At 35.8% G+C, this 21,421-nt stretch overlaps 1 protein-coding gene across 1 annotated transcript; it reads right to left on the bottom strand.

Annotated features, from left to right (window-relative positions):
- Positions 1-13,115: 13,115 nt before the first annotated feature.
- Positions 13,116-19,106, bottom strand: LOC136226547 (uncharacterized). The gene is made up of 7 exons (XM_066015100.1): positions 18,788-19,106; positions 16,471-16,528; positions 16,119-16,199; positions 15,941-15,976; positions 15,596-15,835; positions 15,362-15,503; positions 13,116-14,192 (listed from the first exon to the last, which is right to left on the bottom strand). The coding sequence occupies exons 1-7, from the start codon at positions 18,958-18,960 to the stop codon at positions 13,705-13,707; spliced, it is 1,218 nt and encodes a 405-aa protein (XP_065871172.1). The 5' UTR covers positions 18,961-19,106; the 3' UTR covers positions 13,116-13,704.
- Between the last annotated feature and the right edge of the window lie 2,315 nt (positions 19,107-21,421).

The raw sequence follows: 21,421 nt of genomic DNA on the forward strand, positions 1-21,421 counted from the left end.
ATCTCCACAGCTTGGTTCAAACCAAGGTGCTCCCCTGTAGACATTAACAACTTTCATTATATTTCTTTCGAGAGAATCATGCAATAGACCAGAATTCCTAAAGTCAATATGCAAATTCAGGGGTGTCCCGCCTAGGATCAACCCAACTATATTTGATTGGTTTGTAGCTAGATCAGTGAATACTTCATTGGCAATCTCTGCCACTTCCCTCATGAATCTTTGCCTTCTTTCCATAAGAAATTCAACTCCAGGTCCTCTTATGTAGACCCTTGTTGGTACATCAAAAATCAAGTTACGTAGTAACTTGTAGGTCTTGCCACTGATTGTTACAAAGAAAGCCCCTGAATTATCCATTACTATGAATCTGAACTTGTCTTCTGATTCTAACAGTTGTTCCAATGCTTCTACATGGAACTTTTTATCAAATAGACATAGAGAAGTTCGAATTTGCTTGAAAAGGTCGGACGTGCATTGGATCATCTCGAATCCGTGCCCGCTAACAATGTTGCCACAATACAAGACCATTCCATTGGAAGGAGAACGACACCAAGAACGATAGTGAGCCTTTAAATACAGTTGGGCTGCTTCAATGGAATCTATTTGCATAGTTAAAGCAGCTTGAAGTTTGAGAGTCAAGGCCCTGTGAACACTGGATATCTCATCTCCGGATGGCATGATAACTGATAATAGGCTTGGACACCTAGCTGTTACTAACAGCTTTATCACTCTTTTCAGTCGCCAAATGAGTAAGTATCTATCAGACAGGAAACCTACAATATTCAATAAAAAAAGAGATCACATATCATATAGAAAAACATTTGTTACTCATGAATCTGAAACAACCATTTTGCTAGTGATTAAAAAGAAATAGAGAACATACAAATTGTTGTGCTCTCATCGGTGATTAATGAAGCTTCCTGTAAATTCAAAATGCCAATGGTAAATGTATGTATATAGGAGTCAGGGAGTTGCAACTCAAATTCATATATATATATATATATATATATATATATATCTCTTATTACAAGTGTATTCCACTTAAATTAAATTAAATTAATAAAATAAAAATAAACAAACTAAGCAGCCTAAGAGTAATTAAGCAAGATATAAGTACAAAGGGATAAGAGGTTACAACAGAAAATATTGAGAGATTACAAAATCTGAGACTAATTAAAAAATACAACAATATTATCTACATAGTTAATATTATCTTATCATCCCCCCTCAAGTTAAAGGTGGGCGGATCTTTAACTTGTCTCTTAGCTGCTGAAATTGTGCTTTAGAAAGAGGTTTAGTGAAAATGTCGGCAGTTTGATCCGAAGTTGAAATATAACGGACCCATAGTTGTTTGTGAGCAACCTTGTCGCAAACAAAATGGAAGTCAAGTTCCAAATGCTTGGAACGGTCATGAAAAATTGGATTTGCTGTTAAGTAGGTGGCTCCTAAATTGTCAGAGAGAATTATGGGACCGTGAACTGAATTGCTAAAGAACAAAATCTAAAATCAATTGACTTGAGTTCTAAAACCATTTGCTTCCTCCAAATGTTGCTTTACATTAAAAAAAACTCAACAATGCAATTGAAATACGACTAATTATAAGGACCATTTTTTAATAGTTAGAATGAACATAAACAGAGAAATTGACAATGGGTAAAACAACTAGCACAAAAACTTGACAAACACACATCTTCATAGAAAAATAAAATCAATGCCCAAAAGAAATGGGTAACTTAGTTTCAAGATTAACAAAACTGAAATTGTAAACAATTATATTTCACTTTAGAGAGGAAATTGAAAAGATGATGCCAGAACTAGAATTCTAATGAACTAGAATTTTAGAATATGAAGAAAAAAGAATGAAAACATAGAGAATGGAGAGAAGAATATAGAAGAAAAAAAGAAAGATTTCATTAATCAATTGCATAATTAATTAGTACATCTTGATTCTCTTAAATAGAAAACAAGACAAGGAAAATACAGTTGGCCTAACAAATCATTGACTTAATAATTCTAACATACCTTAAATAAGAATTGGAAATATAACATACCTTAAATCGTCCTAATAATTCTAACATACCTTAAATAAGAATATGAAATACAACCTACCTTAAATAAAAATAGGAAATACAACAAACCACTAAATAGGAAAAAAAAATAAAACTTCATATATAAAATATAAATTTAATATGATAAATTTTTAGTTCTTTCAATCCAGTTCGGTCCAATCCAGTCCAATTCGGTTATCGGTCCAATTCTGGATAATTTCAGTCCAGTTCTTTTTTACGAAGTCAACAGTCCAGTTCGATCCAATTCTTTGGAAAAAGTCAACAGTTCGGTCCAATTCTGGATCTTTTTACTCAGATATTCAGTTTAATCCAGTTTCTCTAGGATCCGCGTGTTGAATGTATAGTTTGATATACGGGAATATTATGGAGATAGAGGGAGATAAGTAATAGCACAATATTAATTTGAATCACCTTAATGATTATGGCTCAGAGGCCTTGTATTTATAGTGAGCCAATAGTAGTTTGTATAGGACTACAATACACAAGTATAATAGTATTGAAACTCTACCTAGCTAGGGATATAGACAAATTGAAACTCTAACTAGATAAGAATCTATTTACAGAGATAATAGGAACATTATCTCTAACACCCCCCTCAAGCCGATGGCGGGCACGAACAAAGATGCGAGAGCGTAGCATCGTGAAGCGAGTCGGAGCTAGCGGCTTGGTGAGTATGTCTGCGACCTGATCATCGGTTGGAATAAATCTGACACTGAGAAATCCTTTGTGAACTTGTTCAGGAACAAAATGGTAATCTAGCTCAATGTGCTTCGTACGGGCATGAAAAATTGGATTTGAAGTGAGATAAATTGCTCCAACATTATCACACCATAACTGGACCGGAGTGGGTAAAGGAAAGACCAGATCCGAGAGAAGTGATTTGAACCATAGGAGTTCTGTCGTGGCATTCGCCGCTGCCTTGTATTCACTTTCTGTGGAGGATCTGGCTATTGTGGGTTGCTTGCGGGTCTGCCACGATACAATACTGGATCCAAGATAGACATAAAAGGCACCCGTGGATCTTCGATCATCAGGACACCCACCCCAATCACTGTCTGAGTAACAATGGATGTGCTCTATTGGTTTGATGGACATGACTATCCCAAAGTCTGACGTTCCCTGAATGTAGCGTAAGACCCTCTTGACTCCTTTCCAGTGCTCATCAGTCGGACAGTACAGAAACTGGCATAGTTTGTTAACCGCAAATGCAATGTCAGGACGAGTGAATGTTAAGTATTGAAGTGCTCCCACAATGCTTCGATATTCATCTCTAGAGGTTAAACTGATGCCTAGCTCTTTTGAAAGTGTTGGCGTGGTGGCCATGGGAGTTAGTGTAGGTTTGGAGTCAATCATCTTCACTCTGTCTAGGATGTCAGCCACATACTTGGCCTGACACATGTGAATGCCATCCTTCTCATATCTTATCTCAATTCCGAGAAAGTATTCTGCCTTGCCAAGATTACGAATGGGAAACTCATGTTCAATGGCTGCAATTGTGTTGGTGATGTGTGCAGGCTGGTTACCTGTTATGAGTATATCATCAACATAGCACAAAACGTAAGTCTTGTCAGTGTCGGTGCGTCTGATAAATAGAGAATTATCAGCATGTGACATTTTGTACCTAAGTGAGAGGAGGAATGTTCGAAGGCGTGTGAACCATTCTCGCGGTGCTTGCTTTAATCCATAAAGACTCTTTTTGAGCAGACAGACATGATCCGGTCGATCACTATCCCAAAAACCCTGCGGTTGTTCCATATATATTGTCTCTGATAAGTTTCCATGAAGGAATGCATTAGAGACGTCCAGTTGATTGATGAACCAGTTGTTTGCTGCTGCAATGGCAAAGACAGACCGAATGGTTGTAGCCTTGATTACTGGACTAAATGTTTCTTTGTAGTCAATCCTAGCTTTCTGAGTAAATCCCCGTGCTACTAAACGAGCTTTGTGTAGATCAATGGTTCCATCAGACTTTTTCTTTGTACGAAAGTGCCACCTAGAGGTGATGACATGCTGATCATGTGGTCTTGGTACAAGTTTCCAGGTGCCATTGTCTAGAAGAGCTTGAATCTTGTCAAACATTGCCGTGCGCCATTCGGGTTGTTTGTTGGCTTTGCTGAAGCATGTGGGGTCCACTGTGCCATTTGGATGTGTAGCTAGAAGCCCCTCAAACCGTCCCCTTGAGTGAAGAGACGACTGTCGAAGCTGCATATAATGTTGACATGGACCAATTAGTGATGCATTGCGAGGTCTGGGCCTTGCAGTTGGAATAGGAGAAGGTGGTGCAGTTTCATGAGGAGGAGACTGTGTTTGTGGCATGGCGTTCTCTTCATGATGTACTGCATTCTGTATCTCCGGTGTGGTGCTGTTCATAGAACCAACTGGTGTGGGGAGATCATTCTGAAAAACAGGTGTTGATGCAGCTGTGACTACTGGTGACAAACATTGACGTGGAGATAGTGGAGCAGTGTTTATGGCTTCAGAGTCAGGGGGAATAATTGGGGTACCAGGATGAGGTCCAGAGTGGACAGGTGTGATGGGTTGGGAACATGGAACTAAGTTAGAAGGAGATAATATAGGAGCGGGATTAGAGAAATTACCTGGATACGGGCCGAGTAAAGATGGTAGTTGACAAGATGTGCTTACCCCCAAGTTGCTAGATGAAGGTGATGATGTAGTGACTGCTGATGCAGGAAATACTTCTTCATTGTGCTGCACAAATTTGCAGATGTATATGCGTCCGGTGGCATACTCAAGACAAATATCCCCAGAATGGTTTTCCGATGGACCAAGGTAGACACATAACTTGGAACGAAAATCAAATTTGTGCTGGTTGTATGGATGAAGAAGAGGATAGATACCACTGACAAAGATGCGTAATGCCTTATAGGCAGGCTGTTTCTTGTAGAACAAGAAATAGGGTGAATTGTTGTTCAGTATTTTCGTGGGTAAGTAGTTGATTAGCCTAATGTTGTGGATCATAGCATAGTTCCAGAATTTGAGAGGTAAAGATGCATTGGCTAACAAAGTAAGGCAAGTGTCAACGACATGTCTAATTTTTCTCTCAGCTATACCATTTTGTGCATGAGTGTGAGGGCACGCAATTTTGTGTATAATGCCATGTCGTTTGAAAAAAGGTTGTAGTTTTTGAAATTCTCCCCCAAGATCTGAGTAAATATTCTTAACTCTTGCACTATACTGATTAGAGATCATGGCATAAAAATCACAAAAGGTTGAGAAAACATCACTCTTGTTCTTTAAACAGAAAACCCATCCAAATCTACTGAATTCATCAATGATTATTAAAAAATAACGGTGACCAAGACAAGAAACAACTAGAGCTGGTCCCCAAACATTCAGATGTAAGTTCTCAAAAATAAATGTGCTAGAGCGACTAATAGAGGGTAAAGAGCTTCTAGCAAGTTTGCCTAATGGACAAAAAGAACAATTGCTAACTGACTTTGAAGAGGATAGGTTGTTTCCTTTGAGAACTGTGTTGACTGTCTGATTCTGACAATGTCCAAGCCGTGCATGCCACCTTTCAAAAGACACCTTCTCTCCTACTAGCGCCTCCTTCAGGGTGGGTGTAAGCACATAAAGCCCATCTTTACTCGGGCCCCGTAACAGGATTTCCCCAGTTGTTTGGTCCTTCACAAGAAAATGGTTAGGCCAAAATTCAAAGAAACATGAATTGTCACGGGTAAATTTTTGAACAGATAGTAAAGATTTGGTATGCTTGGGAACAAGTAGGGCATCATTAATTTTCAAATTACTGATATTTGTATTTCCAAAGTGAGAAATTTGCAAACCTTGACCATTGCCAAACTGAACCGTGTCATATCCTGGATATGGCTGCATGTGATGAAGTTGGGCCGGATTCACCGTCATGTGATTTGTTGCTCCCGTGTCAGGATACCACGGCTGATTAGGACCCATGAATGGATTTGGTGGTTGTTGCCACGCCATGTGTGTTTGTGGTCCAGGACTGTAGTTTTATCGTGAATTGTTCTTTGGTCTTTTGCACTTATCAACCCAGTGACTTGGATCACCACAGTTGTAGCACTTGCCACTTCTTCTCTTCTTTGGATTCTGCTTCTTTGATTGATTTGTTTCCATGGTGGATACATTAGCCTCTCGGTGTGTTGATATACCATCGGGTTGAATCAGAGTAGTCTTTCTGGTTGATTGGATCATGCCTTCAACGATTTTCAAACTGTGCAAAATCTCCTGATAGTTGATGTTTGTACCACGCTGAGTGATAAGATTCTGGATGGTAGAGCGATACTCTTCTCCCAAACCCTTATAAAGAACTGACGGTAGTAAGTGTCGAGGGTAAGGGTTCCCCGAGGCAGCCAGATCATCAAGAATAGACTTCACTTTTTGCATGTACGTAGTAACTGACATCCCCCCTTGCTCAAGCTCATGCAGTTCAACTACCATCTGAAACTGCTTGCTACCTGTAATAAGCCCGTAGGCATCTTCCAATGCTAGCCAAATATCATGTGAATATTTGAGATAAGCAATATCAGGAAAAACCTCTTCGGTGAGGGAATTTAGGAGCAAAGTCCTAACCACATTTTCTACATCATCCCATTGGGAAAAAGATGGATTTATTATTAAATCCGCAGCCGATGTCACAAAACCTGTTCTAGAAATAAATTTGGGTGGAGGAGGTGTTGAACTAAGAATATGAGAAAGAAGATGGTAGGTTTGAAGGGTAGATTCCATGGACATTCTCCATGCTTTGTAGTTGTGAGGGGTTAATTTGATGTTAATGGTGATGTTTGTGGGTGGTTGTCGTGGTTGATTAACAGTGGTAGAGACAGGTTCTGTATAGACAGAATTGGTTAAAATAGGAGGATTTGAGGAAGGAATAAAATTAGGTCTAAAATTATTCGAAGGTGCATCTACAGTATTGTGAAACGAATTTGAGAAAAAAGAAGGAGAGGGATCACGGGTTAATTGGGTATTGTAAAGAAACGGTGAAGTATTGGATTCAGAAATAACCTGTGATTTATTGCTAGCTTCGGCTGCCTGGTAGGCGGCTAGGGCAGCAAGAACTGATGGAGAAAATAGGGTTTGAGTGGCCATGGTGACCGAAGGTTGTTGTGATTGGATTGGTGGCTGCTGAACCGGGTTTGGTTGATGGTGCAACGGAGGAGGGACTGCTGCCTGATATGCTGCGATTGCCGCTGATACCGCGGCATCCGCGGCTGAGTTCATTGGAGTCAGGAACTGCGCACCTTGCGCATTGGCGACGGTTGCTGCGGAGGGCACCTGCGGCTGCGGCAGATGGTGCGATGGAAACTGCTGTGGCGGGCCTTGAAGACTGGCCGCCTAGTATGCGGCCAACGCATCGAGAACCGCCTGAGGTAGCATATCGGCTACTGTCGGCACTGGGGGCTGCGGCGCTTGTGAAGGAGGATGCGACGCCGTGAGGAATGACGATTCACCGGTGACAAACGGCGAGGTGAATCGCCAACCCAAGCTTGGTGCGATTGAAGCGCCGGACACGTCGTTCATGGGTTGATCAGCGGCGGCAGAAGTGGCGACGGCGGCGGCGGCGGTGGCAGCGGAGGCGGCGGTGGCGGTTGCAGCAGCTTTGTATTGAGTGTACGTCGGTGATTGTGGATGATCAGAGGATTCGGAGGATGCGGAAGTTGATACTACTGATACCATGTTGAATGTATAGTTTGATATACGGGAATATTATGGAGATAGAGGGAGATAAGTAATAGCACAATATTGATTTGAATCACCTTAATGATTATGGCTCAGAGGCCTTGTATTTATAGTGAGCCAATAGTAGTTTGTATAGGACTACAATACACAAGTATAATAGTATTGAAATTCTACCTAGCTAGGGATATAGACAAATTGAAACTCTAACTAGATAAGAATCTATTTACAGAGATAATAGGAACATTATCTCTAACACCGCGCCCAGCCCTAAGATTAGCCAATTCTATGGAGTATTAAAAACGTCAAAGCAATAATAGCAAATTTTAGTCAAAGTGAGTCGGGTCAGGCTAGATTGTATTATAAGTTAGGGACAAAGTGTAAAAATATCCTGGCGTTTACATTCAGGGGGTAATTTTACCCTCTAACGTTTAAAATGATACAATTTTACCCTTAATGTTGGCAACTAAGAGCAATTTTACCCCTAACGCTGACAAGTTGGGTCAATTGGAGAAATTATCCATTAAATTATCCTCTCGGTCATGAATCTTGTAATCTACACTTCACATGTGCATCATTTTATCATTCATTAGTAATAGATCACAAATATATGATTAAACGCAAAAAAAAAATCAAAAAATATACTATATTTTGTACAAGTTTGACATCAAAATTCAAATATTTCGCCGAATTTAAAAATATTAATCTCAAATTCTATTATTAAATCACAAAAAAAATATGAATTTTTTTTAGAATCAACTTACGTTCAATTGGAGTGGAATAAATGACAAAATATTTGTATTTTATAATAATGTCTGAAATTGACCTAACTTGCCAGCATTAGATCCCAAACATATGGTTAAACATGAAAATTTTTAAAAAAAATCAAAAAATATACTATATTTTGTACAAGTTGGACATCAAAATTCAAATATTTCGCCAAATTTAAAAATATTAAACTCCAATTCTATTATTAAATCACAAAAAATATAAAAAAAAATTAGGATCAACTTACGTGTAATTTGGCACGGAATAAAGGATAAAATATTTGTGTTTTATAATAATGTCTGAAATTTACATAACTTGCTAACATTAGAGGTAAAGTTACTCTTGACTACCAATGTTAGTAGTAAAATTACATCAGTTTAAATATTGAAAGTAAAAGCCCCTATCTACAAATGTTTAATGTATTTTTGCACCTTATTCCTATAAAAATTTAAAAAATGATTTTTATGGTTTTTATGCTCTTTGTAGTTGTTTTCGTCCCATTATGGATTTTGTAAGGTATTTTACCTATTCTGTTTCTTGTTGTACTTGTTTTTTTCATATTTAATGAAGATGTAGGTATTTTCATAAAAAAAATGATTTTTTTGGTACAGAAATGGATAGTTTTGATATCAAAGAAATATAAAAGAAAAGTTGAAATTCTCGTGAGATTGGAGCTTCAGCCTGCTCTAAGGGCCGCTCTTAGGGCCTTCCATCCAAAATAAATTTTAATTATAAACGACGGAACGACAGCACCAGCAGCCACGCACAACAGCAATCAAGAACCCCCCATCCGATCTGCGCAGTTGGGACGTCAGATAATCCCAGGCAGCAGTATGAGAGAGTCACCTATCACCCGATAGATGTCGCCATCTAGCTGTTCTGTCAAATGTAATGTTGATGCTGCGATCTTCCAAAGTGATGATGCTATTGGTGCAGGAGCTATAATACGCGACTGTACTGGTAATTTCATCCAAGGGTACAGCACTCACATGACAGGAACGGTTTCAATGAAAATGGCGGAAGCAATGGCGATTAAGGAAAGTATGGGGTGGGTTGTGTCTCTAGGTTATAGCTCAGTAATTTTCGAAAGTGATGCTAAAACTGTGTTGGACGCGATCCAAACACAAAGTAGAGACCTTACTGAGTTTGGTCAGGTTGTTAGTGATATTAGAGATTTTCTTTTTTCTCACCAGAGTTCTAAGGTGAAGTTTGCGTCAATGTTAGCGAACGGGGCAGCTCATGCAATGGCAAGAAATGCTCGTTCCTATGCTAATTCTTTTACTCATTGGTCTAGTCTTGTATTCATTCGAGGCATTCTAATTCGAGATGCTTCTAGTCTTTCTATTTAATCAGGTGTTTCTGTTAAAAAAAAAATTATAAATAAGGGATAGTTACATGAATCTCACAAACCCGGTTAAAGTTTATACATATCTTAAAGCGACGAAGAGTATTTCTTTTTATGTCAAACACTTATAATCTTATATTCAAAATGTCAAGTAACAACTATAATCTTATATTCAAAATGTCAAGTAATAACAAAACCCTTAATTATAGGTGCTATTATCAGTTATTATAAATAAACATAAATATATTCATATTAATATATTCATCTCTTACGAATTTTTCTCTTACAATAACTGCACATTTACTCATCATCAATTGCTGATTTTGCTGATTTTCAATTCATAATGATTTTTTCTTTTTGTTGCAGGATAAAAAGTGGTTTGCTTCTTTTTACTAAACACTTCATTTTCATACTTAAATCTATGGATATTGAAAACTACTCACATAATCAAATCTTCTTTCACATCTCATGGTATAATTCCACAAAACCCCAATTCATTTTATCTCTCAAATTAAGGAATAAAACTATGTTTTGTTTAACAAACAAACATCATGTCAGAGATTAATATAAGATATATGATTGAGCATTAACTATCTGCTCGAGCTTTTAGTTCAATCGGTTTCATGACATGATATCAGAGCCTCTTAATATAAGATGTCTTGATTTTTACCTTTCCTAGAAAAAGAAGCATACAGAAGCAAAATCTGAAATTATAAATACTTTGAGCCTGTCGAAGGACGTTTTGGCACTCGACCGTCCAGTGGAAGTTTGGTCCCTTCGGATTAAGTTCAGTAAAATAAATATGAGATATTTATTTAGACTTGGTAAATTCGTATTAGGATTTTAATGGGATCAAAATCTGAAATAAATGATAATAAATAAGCTTATTTAATATTGTTTATTTTAGCCTATAAATATGTGTTAGGCTAGCAGTTATGGATACATATAAGATAGAGCCGCTGAATTACACCAAAACCCTAGAACCGTTAAATTAGTTTTTGGGGCTCTCTCTAGTTGCTTTTCATATATGGTCGGCACTAGCACATTTAGGGGTGAGCATGGTCCGATTCGGTCCAAAAACTGAACCAAACCGAATTGGACCGAACCAAATTACCTCTATTTTTTAGGAGCAAACCAAACCAAATTATAATTCGGTTTGGTCTGGACCGAACCAAATTATTTCGGTCCAGTTCGGTTTGGTTCATGTTTGGACCAAACAAAGCATTAGAGATCTACAATTACTTGTACCTTCACTAACTAAACAATTATATAAAGAAAATAATCATATAATTAGTTTTTCTTTTGTATATATAATTAGTTGAGAGAGAAAAACATGTTTAATTGTTTTTTCTTTTCTATATATAATTAGTTAATTAATTTAAAACCTTAAAATTAAGAGAAGTACATATTGTATTTCGGTTTGGTTTTGTTCGGTTTTGGACCGGACCAAACCGAACTGAACCGAAAACCAAACTAGTTTAAAAATTAGGACCGAACCAAACTAAAATATAATTCAGTCCGGTTTGGTTCAGTTTTTTCCGTCCGGTTTTTTCAGTCTTTGGGTGTTCGGTTCGGTTCTGCTCACCCTAAGCACATTGTCTATTTTTTGATTGCTTGTGTGTGTGGATACCAGTAGAGCGTGTTCATTTGTCAAGCAGGCAGCACTGGATCCGACCTTGTCTCTGAGTTATAGACTTGAATCTTCACTACATTTGAGATTGGTGATCTAACCTTCTTTTCTTTTTATTCAAATCGCATGGATCCTCTGGTTTAGATTTTGGTTTTATTTTTGTGCTGCCTTTATTGCATCACCGAATCCCAACACCCGACTGCTGCGTCAAGTAGTGAGTAAATAGGATACCCTACCATGAGGAGCGGATAAGAGCCCTTGGGACAAGTTTTGTTTAGGTCCGTGAAGTTAACGTATAGCTTCCATTTTTCGTTTGCTTTTTTTAACGAGGACCACATTCTCCAGCCAAGGAGGGTAGACGAATTTCTCGATGTGTCCGCTATCTAGCAGCCTTTTTACTTCGGCTTGGATGATATTTTCCTTTTGGGGCCATGATTTCGCTTCTTCTTCAACACCTTGGCTTCTGGGTTGATGTTCAAGGAGTATGTCATTATATTATATTGGGGGATATCCCTGTTACATCCGTTGAACATCACGATATTACCTAGTGTTTGAATAATCTCTTATTTTGTGGGGAGAAGGGATTTTTATTGAGATTTGCATTGTCTTTCCTTCTGCCAGGCAGACGTTTAATTTTTGTGATACGAAATAACGATTAACTGATCCTAGGGTAAAAGGAAATAGAAATTTTTTTGTTTTCCGTTACGCCTATGTCGTTCTATTTCCTAATAGCTCACTGCACCAATTTGACATTGTCCGGCTAACCCTCTCTAATGCCTAAGTTAGTTTATAAACGGATTGGAAGATGATCACAATCAGTAAAAAAAAATTGTAATGCAAGCATAATAGAATGAATGAAGTAGTATACCTGAACTAAACTTATTCTATTTATACTATTGTCGAGTTGTAGAAGACAGTAACGAATTGTGACGCAGTGTGGACCATGTATCTCCTATTGATAGGATGACATGTGCCTAAATATCAGGACCTGATATTCCTCAAGTCCACTAGGCATGTGATTCTTAGATTTAGATGTGATCGTTGTAATGACTGGATCCTTGATTGGGTCTCGTAAAACTTCTCAGATCAAGGTTCCTAATACACAATCGTACTACTCAACTTATTAATTAATATTGTTTGGTAAAATTGTAAGGAACGGTTATTTTTAGTATATAAAATGTTCAATATAGAAATGTTTTAAACTAATCGAAGAAATAAATTATAAAAATGAAAATTATTAATAAATAATTTAATAAAATAATCTAAATAATTAAAAACAATAATTTATTGAATAAATTAAATTTTTATTCTTTCGATAATAATATTACAGAGATGTGATGACAATTAAGAAGAAATATATTTTATGGAAATAAAAATAATAATTTTATCAACATCAATTAAATAAAATAGTAAACACAAACAGTTGTCATAAAAAAAGCTCGGGAAAAGAGAAGTTCCAAAAGTTTTTTCTCTGTCAAAAAAAACTAACTAGTGTTATATGGATATAACTAAATGCTGTTGGAGTGAAACACTAAACGACATTCTGAAAAGCTGAAACAAACACCCCTCAATTGCATATAGTTATCTTTTATGTCCTACATTAATATTTCAATGAATTTTTATATAAGAATTGTCCAAAAATAACTTTATTAAAATCAAATATAAAGCAAAAAAGTATACAAAATCTTACAAAGTCCAGGTAAACAACGTTCAACAGTTATACATAATTCATATATATTCTCAACAAAATGTGTATCTATAAACACACTAATATTTACATTTCATGCAGCTACATCGTTTCGAGACGACTCGGAACGACGGATCATAGTTTCCGGGGATGGATCTTTAATCATAGACTTTCTTTTGGTTTTCCAGATCAATATAATGACAGCAGATGTTACTCAAACAGCATATCACAGATCAAAAACTTGAAGGCCCGCGGAACATGTATATATACACGACATCGTCATCATCTAGTTCTTCCTATACATTTCGTGCCTGTGGAGCAGCCAAAACAGAGAGAGAGAGAGAGAGAGAGAGCGAGAGAGGGAGATGCAGTTGAACCACTTATATACAATACGGCAAAAAATATCTCATGCTCGTAAGTCTGTTGTTACCTACCTTCCAAAACTCGACGGATCTTTCCTGCTAGAGATCCCGAAGCTTGTGAATGAAGCTAAACGTAGAATTTCCCGCTATGCTAAGGTGCATACATAAAGTTATAATCTTGACCGGCGAAATTTCATTCCGCGAAAAGGTGAGAGCCTGTGAGCAGAACCGATTGGCTGCCCGTTTAGAGTACCCGTGAATCTAACATCCCACCCTTCAACGTTCTTGGGGACACAAACATCAAAGAGCATTTTTCCAAGAACGCTATTTGCATTGATGCTTGGGGAGGTAGGTAGACAAACAGATTTTTCTTTCCTTTCGTCTTCTAGAGGTCCCGACTCTTTAGTAATGTGAGATTCTACTGAAGTTGGGACGAAGAAGTGATCGCCTGGTCCAACTGCAACCCTTCTTAAACTTTGGTTTGAGCAAACTGCTGCTTTCTGGAGGTTGTAGATTATTTCGGACATCTCATCGTGTATACCGTCGAGGCCGATTCCCTCTCTCAGTTGTTGGATTCTTTGAGAATAAACAGAAGCTGCCTTCTCGAGCAAATTGGTCACAGCAGCTCGATATTGGATAGGATAATGCTTGTAATGACCTGAAATATCACAAGATCACGATAGTTTAGATTTAACGTGCTGAGACAATTATGCACGGAACAGTTAGCAGCTATGTTGCACGGAAACTTCTAGTTAGTAGCGTTTCTGCGTTTCGTGTCCCTGTCCATTTCGTGTCCGTGTCTAGTTTTGTTTGTAGGCTATTTTATGAAGGTTATGTTTTAGAAATAACGTTTCCCGTGACGGTTTCCATGTCCATGTGCGTTTCCGTGCAACATAGCAGTCTAAATGAAAGTATCCTTTGCATCATAAACTCCATAGAATACATTAATTCATCACAATCTAATGATGCTAAGAATCTATTTTCCTTGCCCTTCATGATTTGTGAGACTTCGACACAATAATACTATCATTCCGATCAACACAAGCAGACAGTCTTGAATGCTCGACTCATCAAAGATTCGGGTGATGATGCTAGAACCCTAACTCCTATTCCCCCTCAACCAGCACCACCATAAACCTATGTCGCACGGACACCGAAACAGACACATGAAACTTTATTTTTAAAACTAACCGTCATAAATAGCCTACAAACAAAAACGGACACAGATACAAAACGGACACATAAACGGAACACAGACACTACTAAAGAGGAGTGTCCGTGCAACATAAACTCTAAAAATGCCAAACTTATCCCGTCTATGGCAGGAAGAGTAGAATTAAAATGCTTAAACTAATGATTAGTAAATATCAAGAAAAGAATATAAAATAGGATATCATGAGATGCAATGATAGAGAGTCCAAGTGCAACTTAATGTTATAATAGAAAGATAATGAACACTGAATTTAAACAATCACGGGCCAACATGTTTAACAAAATGAAATTAATTAAGCAAAAACACCGAAAAAGGAAAAGATTTATCAATAAATTAAGTAGCCCAGCATGCATAAAACTTTTAAGAGACGGCACTAAGCTTTCTTTCTGAGAACTCTGTCCACAGATCTATATGTTTAAATTTCTAGCTATATTTGGCGAACAATATACGAAAACTAGTTTGTGATGGTATTACAGTATATTTGGGGAGAGAAGAGGGGCAATTAACCTTGATGAAGTGGATTTGCCAACAACAATGTGTATAAGCAGTACGAGTAATTAAAATTAGAGCGCAACATAGTATTGAAATACATGAGAAATGGATCGGGTACCAACCAACATGAGACGAAACGTTCCACTTGACAAGCTCAACATCTCCCCCAAGATCTTGTAGACGTTGAGCAAATCTGTAGATGCTTCGATAAGGTGCAAGGTGATCACTCTCTGAGCATAAAATTAGATATGGAGCCCCCAATTCCTAAAAAGGAGAGAACAGCTTCAAATTAACTGGTTTTGAGTAGCAAAAGAGAAAAAAAAAATATACTAGCTAATGACCAATTAGAAACTTACAACAGATGAATACAAAGTCTGCCAATACTCAACTCGCTGGGATTCAAACCTCGTAAGATATAAGCCATCCAGACTAGAAACAACACCTTTTGCAAACCAAGACACGAGTTTTGATGGACCGGGCATTTTTTGAATAGCCGGGTGCAGAGCAAATTGGGCACCTAAATCAGTTGTAAAATCAACTGGGCAAGAATCGTAGATATGGCCAGAAACACAATTTCTGAGGAAATGACTCTCATCCTTCACAAGAGGAAAAAAACAGAAAAAAAAAAACTATTTCAGTTTGAAAGAAAAGTCATATAATTGATGAAAGTTTTCGTAAATTGCAGAGAAGCTAGTGCATACCAGATTAATATGACCTTCACATGTCCCTTGAATGATCTGCATCGTGTACCCGAGTGGGTGGGGAAAAAACAAGGGAGGGGGCATCAAATCAGTGTTATAAAGAAAGAAAAAAATGCTGAACATCGGCCTATTTTCATCAATTATGAAGTACCTATGCAAAAGTCATACTAAAATTTACCTGAAAAATCTTGTACATGCAGGCTTTCGGACCACCAGAAAAGGCAACAAAGACAACCGGACATGGTCTATTTCTCAGCTCCTGCATATCCAAAACCAGTCAGATACCCTATGAAGCAATTTTGAAGCTAACATGGTTGATTCATCAAACTGCGGTCATAACTGTTTTTGTAAGTGATCCAACACCATATCTTTATGATATAAAGTTACAAAAAAAACTGTTAATTATCTAATTTTAATCCATATGATGCACCCAGAAAGGAAACTACTAATCAAATGGGAATTTCACTTAAATATAGTAATGTAATTCAAGTCTAACTAGAACTTGATACATTAAAAACCATGTGACTAACCTCAATAAGCTCATTAAGAAGAATAAATGAAAGCGACAATGCCCTATCAGGATCGAACCTGCACAAATTTTCTTCATTAGACAGAAAATATGACTCAAATATGAAGATACTGAAAGAAATTCACCCAGAGATTTTGAGCACTGGCATGCTTCCCACCACAAGCAAACAGAAAATAAAATGATTAAAAAAAAACTATTTCTCCATCCATAGATTTGTTCGGATTCGAATAATTATATGCATATACTCAGAAGAGTTTACCTTAAATCATAGTCTAGCCAACCTAAATGGATCATTTTAAGCAAAAGACGTATTAAAAAAGAATTTAGAAACAGACGAATACATTGAATTAGACTCATCAAAGATAGAGGTGGCAATGTTTCGTTTCAAAATCGTGTTATCTCATATATATGTTCCATATGGTTATATATGATATAAACACTAGAAATTTGATTTTTGTATCATGTCAGTTCGATTGTCTTTGTAAATCGTGCTTTTGTGCCAGAAATTGTCACCCCTAAGCAAAGAAGCCTTTACATACTCATATCTACCACTATCATGTAGTTACCGAATATCTGGGTCCATTTACTTCTTTATTTATTGCATTAATTTTCACTGCCTTAATTAATAAACTTTTGGCCAACATTTTATTGGGTAAAAATACATTATACATCCAGGGCCCCTGAAGCATAGCGCTACTAACATCATAGCCTTTAAACTTCATTTGGCAACATAAAATTCCTTGAACTTTACATTATGCTAACATCAAAGTCCAAATAGAAGAAAATACTTTTAAAAGATTAACGAGATGATGACCTGGACGAATTTGACTACATCATTGACTCTTTTTTTATCCATATCACCATAAATTATAGTCAAATACCTATCTCCAGGTCATCATTTCATTAATTTTTTAACAGATTTTCTTTGATTTGGACTTTAATGTTAGTTTAATGTAAAGTTCAAGGACTTTTATGTTGCCAAATGAAATTTAGGGGCCATAGTGTTAGTAGTGTTATAGTTCAGGGGCCATGGATGCCTTTTACCCTCATTTCGTTACCAGTTTCAAACTAAAATATACCACCACAAGGCACGGTCAAAGGCTTTTATGTCATGAAATGAAATTCAGGAGCCATAGTGTAAGTAGTGTTATAGTTCAAGAACCATTGATGTATTTTACCCTCATTTCATACCACTTCAAGGCACAATCAATAGTAAGGCACATGCACTCTTCATTTCATACCAAATTAGGTCTACATTCAATTCCTTATGGATGAAAAGGTCAACAATGCTATGGTTATCTCTCATTGCCAGTAGGAGGTAGCTAAAATAATTAATGATGAAAATGGGACTCAATATCCAAAATCAATGCTATTCACCTTAGAGCATTCACTAATAAATAACTGGGCTTAATACATCATATGCCTCCTGAACTTGTCCAAAAAGCTTGATTGGCCCCTAAACTTTTAAAGTGTCCCGATAACCCCCTCAACTTGCATAAAATGTTCAGGTAGCCCTCTCAACTTGCGTAAGAATGTAATCAATTAATGACTCGGTTGCAAAAAAGTAAGGTACATATAGAAGTGTATTGCACGCGTCTTGGAAAAGTAAAACGGTCAAGGTCGGGTTATGCGGTTCTAATATTAGAGAAGACAAGCGTGCAACACATCTAACACATCTTCTATCTGTAACTTACTTTTTTACTAACAGATACATCTTATGCAAGTTGAGGGGACTATCTGAACAGTTTATGCAAGTTGAGAGGGCTAACAGGACATTTTAAAAGTTCAGGAGGCAATCAAATTTTTGGACAAGTTCAGGGGGAAAATGATGTATTAAGCCTAAATAACTGTTTATGCTGTCACGAAAGAGATAGATACACATATAACATTGAGAATCAGCAGGCTACGTATTTGCACAGGTATTAGTAGAGAAATTAGCATCATTAACCTCATTGTAAGCAACATTATACTTCAAACTCAACAAAATTATACTTCAAAGCTACTAAACAACCGAAATTCACCACAAAGTTAACTCAATTTAAGCTACAAACAAGAAGGAACAATCTAGCCGAAAGGAACACATAAGATCGTAAAAGCACAATTTCTAAATCCCAAACGGTAAAAACAAGCAGGTTATGGCATTATCTGATTGTTCTAAGCAATTTAGAGAGCTAGGTCAACTTAATTAGGAAAAGCCCTAAAAGTAAATTCAATTCTTCTCCCACGAACACCAGAAAACAAGCGAGAAAACACAAAACAGAGAATAGATTGGACAAATTTCTAATTGAAACAAAACAAATAGAGGAAGAATTAATTACGCGGTGAGAAAATCGGCATGACAAACAAGGGAATTCCAGCCAAGAGAGGAATACAGATCGACATAGCTTTTCAAGTGATTATGAGGAACTGAAACCCAAGAGAAAATCAAAGCAATTCCTTTGAATTCGTCGCTCTTCCTACCCCAATAAACACTGCCTCCACCACCAAACATTGCTGCTCAATCAAAACTGTAATTTAGCTTCCACTTTTCTCTTCCAACTGGTGAAAATTTCAGCTGAAGAACCGAAATCTGAATATCCAATAAGAACCCCAAGTGAATGAAATTTAGCTTTCTTTTCCTTTTCTTATTTTTTTATTTTTTTAAGCCACTAATTTGGAGTGGATTTTTATTTATTTATTTATTTAGTGTTTTTAAATTGGAATTGTCCACGTCAGACCTTGTCAATGTGGGGGATAAGTTTCTTATCTTGATCAAATTTCTGGAAGCAAACGATGTCGGATTGAGGTTGCTTCACGTAACACAACACTAATATTAATTAATTAATATATAATGCTCAATATGGAAATAAATAATAGAGATATAAATTGAATTATTTTTCAATAGATTTCTTTTATTTCTTTTTATTAAAGAAAATTCTTAAGAAGTATTATTATATTCCTTTCAAAAATAAAAGTATTATTATATTTAGGAAAATATTAATCAATGGGTTACCTATTACACTATTCAATTCATACCTATATTTTCATAAAATTGATCTCTATAGAGGATTATTTACATTTTTAGACTATGTCTACCAAATTAAACTCATCTGATATATTTTTCCAAAAATACTCTTACAACTTTTTCATCTCCTTCACAATCTAATAAGCAATTTAAACTGAAAAATACAAACAGCACTCTAAAAAAACCATATTTGAATCTAAAAACAACGAAGAAAATAGAAACAGAAATTAAGTATAACGAAGAAAACAGAAACTAATAGAATCAAAACTCGATTTTCATATAATTTCAATGAATAAGACAATGGAAAAAATTATAATACACTAATTAGGGATGCTTATAGAAATACTAAGAAAAGTTTCATAATTTTCAATTTACAATAAATTTAATGGTTCTCATTTCATAAAATAAGAACCGAATATAGGTTCTCATTTCATAAAATGTGAACCAAAATTATAAAATGAAAACTAAAATGGTTTGCATTTTATGCTTTTGGTTCGCATTTTATTAAATAAGAACTTATATTCGGTTCTCATTTTATGATTTTGGTTCGCATTTTATGAAATGATAAGATTTTTTGCTTATAAATTAAGTTTGGATTTAGTGATTTGGGAATTTTATGAAAAAAGAGAAGAAACTGAGATTTTGAAAAGAGAATAAAATGGAATTCTGAAAAAAGAAGAGTAAAAATGGATTTTGATTTCTGTAAGTTTAACACTTCCCCCTCTCTCAAATTGTCTCCATGGAAAGTGTGAAGAGAAAATCATAAAATGAAGAAGTTTAGTAGAGGTTGATGGCAGTATGTATTAAGTGATTTGTAAAGTTGAGAATAGGAAGTTGAAGAGTCCAATTTGAATTGGGAAGTTAGAGAGATAAAAAAGTTGAAGAATCTAAAGGTGTTTAGATATACTCGTTGAAACTGTCTAGGTTGGTAGCATATATTAAAATAGGTCTACAAATATAAATAGACTTTTCCAAAGACTAGTTTTATAAAATTTCCTAAATTTTAAGTTCTTTAACTTTTATCTTAATCAACTCCTTAATCCAATGTTGGGGAGGGATCAAGTGAGAACCTCCTCTTAGATGAGGACACTTCCTCAAAACTGCGTCGTTTTGAGTATGAAAATAAAAAAAAAACGCTACTACTCCTAGGATTCGAACATTGGCCTCTTCCACTACACTCCACACTACTTACCACTAAGCCAATTGTTTTTCTTGTGTATTATGTTGCACGCTGGTTAATATACTACTGCCCTTTTAGCGTCTATTGTTTAATATTTGATGCGTGCACTTATTAATATTGATTAAAGTTTTTAAAAAAAAATATCGATTAAATGTGTATAATAATGAATTATTAATAGAAAAAAAATTCAAGAACATGCTTTAATTTCTTATTTATTTAATTCCTTTATATTTTTGTAATTTATGTTATATAAGAAAATATATTTTTTAAAACATACGTTAGAACATATATTTTAACTTTTAAAACACGAACTATGAAGTTTAGAACGTATGACATATTTTTTAGAACATATGTTATGTTTTTTAGAACATGTGTTATGTTTTTTCGAACATGAGTTATAAATTATATTATAGAACAAATGAAAAAACGATCCAGATATCTACCGATTTTTTTAGAACATTATACTTAATTTTTGGAACATAAACTATATATTTTTTAAAACATACGTTAGGACATATATTTTAATTTTTAAAACACGAACTATGAAGTTTAGAACGTACGACATATTTTTTAGAATATACGTTATGTTTTTTAGAACATGTGTTATGTTTTTTCGAACATGAGTTATAAATTATATTATAGAACAAATGAAAAAACGATCCAGATATCTACTGATTTTTTTAGAACATTATACTTAATTTTTGGAACACAAAATATAAACTTTAGAACATACGTTATGTTTTTTAGAACATACGTTATGTTATTTAG

Source organism: Euphorbia lathyris, chromosome 4, assembly GCF_963576675.1.
Source record: "Euphorbia lathyris chromosome 4, ddEupLath1.1, whole genome shotgun sequence".
Taxonomy (NCBI): Eukaryota; Viridiplantae; Streptophyta; class Magnoliopsida; order Malpighiales; family Euphorbiaceae; genus Euphorbia; species Euphorbia lathyris.